This window comes from Teleopsis dalmanni, unplaced genomic scaffold (assembly GCF_002237135.1).
Source record: "Teleopsis dalmanni isolate 2A unplaced genomic scaffold, ASM223713v2 unscaffolded_contig_1098, whole genome shotgun sequence".
Lineage (NCBI taxonomy): Eukaryota > Metazoa > Arthropoda > Insecta > Diptera > Diopsidae > Teleopsis > Teleopsis dalmanni.
The window spans coordinates 1-10,233 of NW_024032480.1; the positions used below are offsets into that span (position 1 = coordinate 1).

General features: G+C 31.0%; 4 protein-coding genes across 4 annotated transcripts; 2 read left to right on the top strand and 2 right to left on the bottom strand.

The window, feature by feature from the left end:
* Positions 1-3,118: 3,118 nt before the first annotated feature.
* LOC119663908 (histone H1-like) lies at positions 3,119-3,855 on the top strand. Its single transcript, XM_038073499.1, has one exon. The coding sequence runs from the start codon at positions 3,169-3,171 to the stop codon at positions 3,838-3,840; it is 672 nt and encodes a 223-aa protein (XP_037929427.1). The 5' UTR covers positions 3,119-3,168; the 3' UTR covers positions 3,841-3,855.
* Positions 3,856-5,352: 1,497 nt separating this feature from the next.
* Positions 5,353-5,664, bottom strand: LOC119663906 (histone H4). Its single transcript, XM_038073497.1, has one exon. It carries the CDS (start codon positions 5,662-5,664, stop codon positions 5,353-5,355), a length of 312 nt encoding a protein of 103 aa, XP_037929425.1.
* Positions 5,665-5,906: 242 nt separating this feature from the next.
* Positions 5,907-6,407, top strand: LOC119663907 (histone H3). Its single transcript, XM_038073498.1, has one exon. It carries the CDS (start codon positions 5,970-5,972, stop codon positions 6,378-6,380), a length of 411 nt encoding a protein of 136 aa, XP_037929426.1. The 5' UTR covers positions 5,907-5,969; the 3' UTR covers positions 6,381-6,407.
* A 1,109-nt stretch (positions 6,408-7,516) lies between these two features.
* On the bottom strand, positions 7,517-7,951 carry LOC119663909 (histone H2B). The gene has a single exon (XM_038073500.1). The coding sequence runs from the start codon at positions 7,934-7,936 to the stop codon at positions 7,565-7,567; it is 372 nt and encodes a 123-aa protein (XP_037929428.1). The 5' UTR covers positions 7,937-7,951; the 3' UTR covers positions 7,517-7,564.
* Positions 7,952-10,233: the final 2,282 nt, after the last annotated feature.

Here is a 10,233-nt window from a genome sequence, read left to right on the forward strand (position 1 = left end):
TAATCCGTCCTTTTCAGGACGACAAAATTTATTTTATTAAAGAAAATGTATTTCATTAAATCAATTGATATAAATATTGTACATACTATCATACCTACCCTACTAACTTACACAAGCCATACTTTAAAACACTTAACAATCAATCATTTCTTGCCTCGCCCTTCTGTTCCGTTACATTCCTGGAAGACCTTCATGAAATCGAAATCTTCGAAAATTGTAAATCAGCCTACATAACAGATAAAATACATAGCATTGTTAGTGTATAACTTAACACTGCGTTTTGCTACATAGTAATAATTTTTTTTTTTGTTTTTGGGCAGCAGGTATCAACCAGTTTTTATACATACGAGTATGTATGCGTTCCAATTGACTTCCTAGAAATCAGGTTCGCTGTGCCACTATTTTTTAAGAATGCAAGTTTATTATTCAGGGTTAGATAATTGAAGTGTTACCTATTCAAGCGATCACATTATTTTTTATTGATTCAAATTACAAAAATTTGTGAAAATAATTAAAATTTCACAATCCATTCACTCTAGCTTGATGTGGCCACCTTTTGTCTTGACTATGGCTGTGATCTTCCAGTATTTTGGCCTATTCCTGAATAAAAGCTTTCTTCAGCGTATCGAAACTGGCTTATTTTTTAGTTCTCAACTTGCTCTCCAAATTGGCCCAGCGTAGCAACTCCTTTGCTCATTCGAGTCTAACTTTTTGTTGCTTTGGTGCAAGATCTTTTGCCTTGGAACTTTTAAAGCTTTACCTTGAGCTTATTTTGGAAAATGCGTCAGATGCTTCGTTCAGATATTATCGGTTCTTTGGCCATTTGATTAGTACTACGACGTGGATTTCGTTTAAGTCGAGCCTTCACTTTCCGAACCATTTTAGGCAATGTTGCTGTTTTTTTTTCGTCCACCACTATAGCATTTGGTGACTCTGCCTGAGCTATTATAACGATTTAAGGTACGATACACAAACATTTTATTCACATTGAGATATTTGAGCTCAAGCACAATAGCTAGTTGTAATTTTCCAACCAAATATAATGCAATCACACTTATTTTTTAATTCCATTTCGAATAATATTAGTTCTATAAAACTTAGACGCAAATGCTTGTGGTAATTTGTAAACAATATAAATAGCTGTCATTCATATGAATTTGACGTAGTTGGCAATATCAGTTTGACAAACATATCTCTGTGTAATTTGTAACACTTCAATCGCCTAACCCTTTATATTATTAAGAATTTTTTAATATTTATCATAGATTCGCGTATCAGTAAATAGATACATAAATCTTCGCAGGTAGTATAATCTAAGTTACAATAATATTAATATTATATTTGTTACTAATAAAAATGTACAAAACAAATAACGTTGCCAGGTCAATAGCATAAAGTTTCATAATTACCTTTTTGAAATCAAGAAATTAATAATTTTGTGCCAAATATTTGTATTTATTATTAAATAAATGTGATACAATTATTAAAAAACATTAATATTCATAATATAAAGAAGGAAACATATAAAAAATAATTATTTTTCTTTTAAAAGTTTTAAAATTTATTTATTTATTTACTAAACATCTTATAAAATTTTCAAAATGGTAACACCTAATTTATCTCATTAGAAATTCTGGTATGTACCAACAATCGCTGCCATACCGACATAATTGACTATTTCCCCTAAATATACTCGAACTCGCACACGGCCTAAATGTTTACTATTATTATCATAGTTACTATTTCAATATTTTGGTATTGTAATATTTATTATTATAGATAAATTATTTAAAGGTAGAGTTTTTAAAATTTGTATCTGAATTAGTTTTATAAAATATTCTATATTTTATAAAAGATTTATGGCAGTAGATGGAAAACATCCGAAGCCACTGTGTGAGTCTTGAACCTACTAAAACTAGCTCTTAGGAATGACTATGGAAGATTGCAGCCGCAAGTTTATATATATACTTCAGTATCTATTTAAATGTTATCCATATCCATGTTAGTTTATAAAAAAATTCATCTTAAATTTTAACATTTTATGTCGTATATCACTCCTTATAAAAATGTTAGAATACGCACATCTAATTTTAATTTTATTTTAATTATAAAGTAATAAAAAGAACATTTTTTTTAAATATACATATTTAATAAAATACTTATAATAGTCAAAGTTAAATGATTAAATTATAATTATAAAAGAAAAAGTAAAATGATTTCATTCTTATATATTTTTAATCATGTATGTAGATATAATTTTTTTTTATGAATTCTATTAAGTAGGATACGTACAGTTGTTATATTCGAATGATATTGAAAACTATAAATTTAATTGCTGATATGTTATTAATAACGTTTATATATAATAATTTTTCACATGATTAAAAATTATTTAAAACTTGTAATAAAATTTTAAAAATAATACGTATAGAAAATCTTAAAACATATTTTAAAGTAAACGAATTCAATGTAACATGTTAACATTATGGATGGATATCTAATCTCAAATAGACACTATTTGATATAATTAAAAGTGATAATCTTATATTCTAATTAAAATACAATATATTTATTTATAATTATTTCTATTAGTGCTTTGAAATTTTAAACTTTTATATAAATTGAGTTAATATTTCAAAATAGGATAAAACATAAGCATTCAAAATGTTAAAACTGACGTTTTTATGCATCTCATGTTTTATTAAATTTGCATTTATAAATATATGAAATATATAAAACCATATATATAATTTAACAGAGAATTGAATAAACTATTTAATAAATAATTTAATATATAAATTATACAAAAGATAACTTTAAAATATTCTAATTTATTAACAAGTTCAACTATAGATTTACAAAATTTAAAGTTTAAACCAATTTTTATATATTTTATATAATTATAATTAGTATAAAAATGAATGTAATAAAATATTCAATATCTTCTTTACTTAATTTGATTTAAATAATTGTGTTTAATTTACTTGGTCTATTTAAAATTAATAATAAATGTTGAAAAATTTTTTCAAACTCAGTAGAAATATGTATTAATGAACAATTTTTATAAATGCGCTCTTCTCGGCGCTTCGTACAAAGTGAGCTAAGCTACCATAAAAATGCGAAAAAATATTCATAAGTAAGAATATTACGGAATATTAAAAAGCAAATATGTCTGAAGCTGTTGCCGTTGCAAATACAGATTCTCCAAAGGAGGTAACTGCCGTTCCTGAAAAGAAAGTTGCTGTTAAAAAGGCAACAAAAGTAAAAAAACCTTCTGCAGCTCCATCAACACAACAAATGGTTGATGCATCTATCAAGAACTTGAAGGAACGCAGCGGATCTTCATTGTTGGCAATTAAAAAGTATATAAGTGCCACATATAAATGTGATGCCCAGAAATTGGCTCCATTTATTAAAAAATATTTGAAAACTGCTGTAGCTAATGGCAAATTGATACAAACAAAAGGAAAAGGTGCATCTGGTTCATTTAAATTATCAGCTGCTGCTGCTAAGTCTCCTAAATCGTCTGTCGAGGGTAAGAAAAAGAAGGTGCCATCAGGTGTTACGAAGAAGAAGGTTACTGCATCATCTGCAGGTACTAAAAAGTCAAAGGCAAAGGTATCTGGAGAGAAAAAACCTAAAAAATCTGCGGCAGCTAAGAAGAGTGTTGAAAAGAAAAAAACTGAGAAAGCTAAAGTTAAAAGTGTTAAAAAGATTGGATCTGTTAAGGCTAAGCCAGCTAAACCAAAGTCTACTTCTACAAAAGCTAAAGCGGCCGCAAAACCTAAAAAAACTGCCGTTAAAAAAACATCAGTCAAGAAAACTGCTGCAAAAAAATAATTTTAAAAATCAAACTTTAAATTCATCAAAACAGCCCTTTTTAGGGCTACAAAATATGTGTAAAAAGAAGATAAGAAGATTCATTATTTATTTATTTATTTATTTATTTTATAAAATGTTTTAGTATATGGTATACCTATTGCGTTTATTAATGACCGGTCACTAAAGATTGAATAATCACCTATCGAAGTTAGGAATTCAATCCAACTCAGACTGCAGATACTGTAGAGAAGAGAGAAACTGTATACCATGTGCTTGGGTAGTGTCCACTGATGCACAAACGGAATAAACACCTAGGAGGGTATTTCATGGATCATAAATATTCAAGACTAGGACTTTATATTGTCTTTCATTAAAGAAAACGGACTTGGAGAAACATTCTAACCCGAGTAATGGGCACAATATACCTTGTCATAGTGCACGATCATTTCTTTTAATAATACCTCATGAATAATATGAAGAGATTCTTTTATTCTGTAATGCGCTATAAATTTAATCTCTAATAAGCAAACAAAAATTCTTTATGCATTTAAAAAAATTATATTCTCTTATTTAGACATTATGTGCAATACTTCACATCATTCTTAAGTTAATAAATATTTATCTTATTCTATTATATTTAATATCCAATTATTTATTTATTATAGTAATGACCATAAAATATTATATATCAAAATATGTCATTTATTTGATGAAATACTCACTTGTATATATTTTATTCACTTAATTTCATTTTTAAATTCTATTTTAAATAAATAAAAATAGTGGTTTATGCTAATTTTATTTATTATTATATAATGCTTCTAATTACACTTGTTAATTTATAACTAACACACCACACTCGGTACTCACTTGCAAGACGCTGCAAATTACTTAAAGATAATTTTAAAATATTCTAATTTATTTCAATAACAAGTTCTTTTATTTCTTTTCTTTATATAATATTGTCATAATTCACTTAATTCATATACGAATTTTTTTCACTTTCATTTTCCCCGCAATCATTTTGCTTGTTGAACACTTGGATTTGGATTAAGATTAAGAGTCAGATTCAGTGTGAGATTTGAATTCACTAAAACCACCTCTTAGGAATGAATGGAGAAAATTTTCACACCATTGTGTGGAAACTTCAAACTGCAATATCTAACAGTCCGCAAATTACTTATATACGTCAGTTCTATTTATCTTATTCTATAAAAAAATTGAATGAGAATTATAATTAAGCCCGTAAGAAGCTAGTCCACATATATACTGCTAATGTAACAAAGAAATTGAGAATTATAATAATAAATATTTTGGACTCTGTTAAACTGATCATTTTAATTATCAATTATACTCGACAGACATCAATCGACCAAGCTAATAATAAATTTTATTTTTTTTATAATATTAGAAAAATACCAACACATATATATGTAAATTTATCTCTTTAAGTGTAAGATTATTTGGGTCCTGAAAAGGACCATTGGGCAATATATTATTGCATTATTAAATCAATAATTGATTATTTGCTTAACCTCCAAAACCGTATAAGGTACGGCCTTGTCTCTTTAAAGCATATACGACATCCATGGCTGTAACAGTCTTCCTTTTGGCATGTTCTGTGTATGTAACAGCATCACGGATCACATTTTCCAAAAATACTTTCAATACTCCACGAGTTTCTTCATAAATCAAACCAGAAATACGCTTAACTCCGCCTCGGCGAGCTAAACGTCTGATAGCTGGTTTCGTAATACCTTGGATGTTATCACGAAGAACTTTGCGGTGACGCTTAGCACCACCTTTTCCTAATCCTTTGCCACCTTTACCACGACCTGTCATTTTGTATTTAAATTTTTATAGATATGGTAGAACCGTTCGAATTCAAATTCAAACAATAAATGAAGTGACGACGGATGATTGACGACTATTTATAGAAAACATAAGCACTATGAAAGATATGAAAAAGATTGAGTAAAACAAAACAAAACAAAAGAAAACAAAATAAAAAGAATAAGCAATATGAGAAACAATGAATGTTAAAACATGTGAATAGTTGAAACAGAACATCCAGGTATGATGAGAAAATTGAGCTATTCAATTGCGCTATTTTTTAAAATACCATATTGTAACATATCTCATAAATTATGGCTCGTACAAAGCAAACTGCTCGTAAATCGACTGGTGGTAAGGCACCACGAAAACAATTGGCTACCAAAGCCGCACGTAAAAGTGCACCAGCTACTGGAGGTGTGAAAAAACCACATCGTTATCGTCCAGGAACTGTAGCTTTACGTGAAATTCGTCGCTACCAAAAGAGTACTGAGCTCTTGATTCGCAAATTGCCATTCCAGCGTTTGGTCCGTGAAATTGCACAAGATTTCAAAACTGATTTACGTTTCCAGAGTTCTGCTGTAATGGCTCTTCAAGAAGCTAGCGAAGCATACTTAGTGGGTCTTTTTGAAGATACTAACTTATGCGCAATTCATGCCAAACGCGTTACAATTATGCCAAAAGATATTCAATTGGCTAGACGTATTCGTGGAGAACGTGCTTAAGATTGGAAGCAATATAATTTTATAAATATACAAAAATCGGTCCTTTTCAGGACCAAAATTATATAAAGAAAAGAGATAAATAAATGACATGACTTATCCAGGGTTTGAAATTGCTTAACTATTTTCAATTGCTTATTTTTGACTACGAAAATAAAATAAGCAAAATGTAAATGCAATTGTTGCATAGTAAGTTTATTCAAAGAAAAGAGATAATGATAAATTATATCATATAGATGTAGTATAGACATTGCTATTAGAAGTAGCATAACATATATTAATATGTATAATATTAGCATCATATGTATACTATTATTAGTATCATATAGTGTATCATTAGACATAGAATGTTTCACGTCATAACATTTAATTGAATCAATATATTTTATTTTTCTTTTGCTGTAAGCAGAAAGCATCAGAAGCCATAATGTAAGACTTGAACTTACTAAAAGAACGCTTAAGGAATGAGTTGTAAAAGAGCTTATCTATCCCATGAAATTGTATGGTATCATAGAATGAATGACAAGGAACAAATACTATATTTATGTTTTCAAATTTAAAGCACGAATGTAAATATAGAATATATCAATTTAAAAGCGATGATAGTACTAAGACTGATGATAAGGATTAAGACTCGTTAATTCAAGAGTTAACTCTATTTAGCAGGTTATATTATCCATGATTAAAAAACTGTAAGATCCTCAAAACCGACAGAAATTAATTTGTTGATTGAATCATTTATTCACTAACAACCAAACGATAGCTGATAATTCATGAAGAGACTGTCAAAGTTTTTTTTTATTTTTTTCTTCTATCAGTAGCCTTTTAAAAGAAATATCAAAAACAAAATATATATCATATTTATATTATTATTATGTTGAGGCTAGTTGAGTCAGTGCACTTGAGCACTTTTACTTTCTATTAACTACGAGGTTTCTTCTTAACCCCTCTTTACGCCTTGTCTGGATTATTGTTTATAACTTTATCAGATCTGCATACCTCCCCGAGGAGCTTGTAACCATTCTGAGATTCAATAACGCGGTGTTGATAAGCCTGTCAGTTTTCGTAAATAATTTCAGGGCTCTATACATATTTATAATATAGATAAATTATCAACTCAATTGAATATTTTTGTGGCCCTGAAAAGGGCCTTTTGAATAAGTGGTGTTTGTTTGATATAACGCAATTTACTTGGAACTAGTATACTTAGTGACAGCTTTTGTTCCTTCACTAACTGCGTGCTTAGCCAGTTCACCGGGAAGTAAAAGACGAACAGCAGTTTGAATCTCCCGACTAGTAATGGTGGAGCGCTTATTGTAGTGTGCTAAGCGCGAAGCCTCAGCAGCAATACGTTCGAATATGTCATTCACGAAGCTGTTCATGATGCTCATGGCTTTCGATGATATACCAGTATCGGGGTGGACCTGCTTTAACACTTTATAAATGTAGATAGCATAGCTCTCCTTCCTCCTGCGCTTCTTCTTCTTATCGTTTTTGGTTATATTTTTCTGAGCCTTTCCATCTTTTTTGGCTGCTTTTCCGCTAGTTTTTGGTGGCATGATTTCTGATTTTAAATTTTAATCGTCGATTTGTTGTTGAAAATTGAGTTCGAGTCGGTAAAAGTTAATACCTTGACTCAATTATAGTGGTAGACATTTCTAGATTATGTCCACTGGGTAAATGACGAGTGCTCAATTAATTTTATTGTTTAGTTTAGTTAATAATGGTACGGATGTCCGCGTATCTTCCTGTAGTGTGAATAGGTTGTTGGTGTAGATTTTGCAATAAAGTGTTGTCATGTGCATCTATTGATTTGAATAATTTGAGAGCCCTGTCTTTAATGTATAGTTTGATAGGTGTGATTTTTAGATCCCTTTGAATATCGACATTTCTTATGTACCAGGGAATGTTAAATATTTTTTTAATGGCTATATTTTGACATGTTTGAAGTTTGTTGAAGTTAGTTTTTGAAGTTTTGGAGAAAGCAATGAAGCCATATGATAGCGCCGGACGCATTATCTGGGTATAAAGCAACTTTTTATTTATGATACTTAGAGCCTTGTTTTTGTAGAGCGGTCGTAAATGGTTTAGCATTGTGTTGATTTTATTTCTTAGATTGTATATGTGCGTGCTCCATTGGAATTTCTTGTCAAATGTAATCCCCAGGTATTTGATGTGGTCTTCCCAGTCTATATCGGTGTCATTTACTTTTAATTTTGGTGGATATTGCCACCGTTTTCTGGTTATGAAAATTGCCTTCGTTTTATCGTTATTAATTTTAATTTTCCATTTTTGGAAGTAAGAAGTGACACAGTCAACATGTTCCTGTAATGTGTTACTGACGTTTAAAGTATTTTTATCAGCATAGAATATACAGGTATCATCTGCATATAGGGCTAGTTTAGATGGTTCTAGCTTTGGAATGTCGGAAGTGAAGAGATTGTATAGGGCTGGAGACAATGGAGAGCCTTGAGGCACCCCTGCTTCAATAAATCTGGGGGTTGATAGATGATTATTGATTTTGACTCTGAATTGTCTTTTATGCATGAAGCTACCAATGATTTTGATGATGTTGAGAGGTAGATTTAGGTCGTACATTTTAGAGATGAGGCCATCGTGCCAAACTTTATCAAACGCTTTCTCAACATCAAATATTATCATGCCCGTCGATTTATTTTCTCTAAGTGCAGATTGGATGTATTGTGTCACTCTTGCCAGTTGTAGATCGGTCGAATGGTTGGCTTTGAAGCCGAATTGTTCGTCCGGTATAAGTTTTAGGCGATTTGTTTCGGTCTGCAGTCTATTTAGAATGACTCTTTCAGCTAGTTTCCCCATAACTGGAAGTAGGCTGATAGGTCGCCAGTTTTGCGGGAATGTGTGGTTCTTGTTGGGTTTCGGGAGCACAATTACTAATGCTTCTTTCCATTTATCTGGAAATTTACCTAACTGTAGCATGGCATTGATTATATTATTAATTATGATGATTGATGCTACAGGCAGATTTTTGATACAGCGGTTACTAATTTTATCAGCACCTGGAGCCGATTTTGTTTTGATAGAGTAGATAATGGCTTGCAGTTCTTCGACGCTGCACGGCGAGATAGGTGAATCAGGGATTCTGCTCAAAATGGCTTCCGCTCTTTCTCCAATTAATTCTTCTTCGTCTACATCATCAGAAATGTCATGGTTATCTAAGAATTGTGACTCGAGGGAGTTTGCAAATTCTTCGGCTTTATCCTCATCAGCGAATTTGAGCCCATTGGGACCGTGTATTGGTGGAATTTGAATCTTGTTTTTCAGTCTGAAATATTTGCTGATATTCCAGAAGGCTTTATCACCAGTTTCGAAGCTCATTAGAAATTCGTTCCATTTGTGGTTTTTGAATTCGCGAACCAATTTTCTTATGACATTGGTTTGAAGGTTTGCTGCTCTCTTCAGTGCGGGGTCGTTTGTTCGAAGGGCCCTTTTTCGTAGTCTATTTTTGTTTTTAATTAGGTTTCTAATGAACCTTGGGAGTATAAAATAGTTCTTGGCGCTGATGGATTTTATGGATGAGTTATTGGAGATTGAGTCTTGGATTTTTGAAGTGACTATTTCTATGGTGTTATTAAGGTCTTCTATTGAGTTTATGGGGCTATTGAGGGAATAGTTTTCCATTTCATGACGGAATTGAGTCCAGTTTGTCATCGTTATCACTGGGGGTGGAGATTCGAAAAACATGTTTTCAATAAAGAACAGAACCGGCTTATGATCTGAGTTTAACTCCTCCAGTACTTCGATATGACAATTAGCATCCAAAGATCTTGAAATACCGATGTCAAGTATTCGGGAGGCCCCGTGGCAAAAGTGTGTAGGC

Coding starts and splice junctions, on each gene's coding strand:
- LOC119663908 (XM_038073499.1), top strand. CDS start 3,169: ATGTCTGAAGCTGTTGCCGTTGCAAATACAGATTCTCCAAAGGAGGTA.
- LOC119663907 (XM_038073498.1), top strand. CDS start 5,970: ATGGCTCGTACAAAGCAAACTGCTCGTAAATCGACTGGTGGTAAGGCA.
- LOC119663906 (XM_038073497.1), bottom strand. CDS start 5,664: ATGACAGGTCGTGGTAAAGGTGGCAAAGGATTAGGAAAAGGTGGTGCT.
- LOC119663909 (XM_038073500.1), bottom strand. CDS start 7,936: ATGCCACCAAAAACTAGCGGAAAAGCAGCCAAAAAAGATGGAAAGGCT.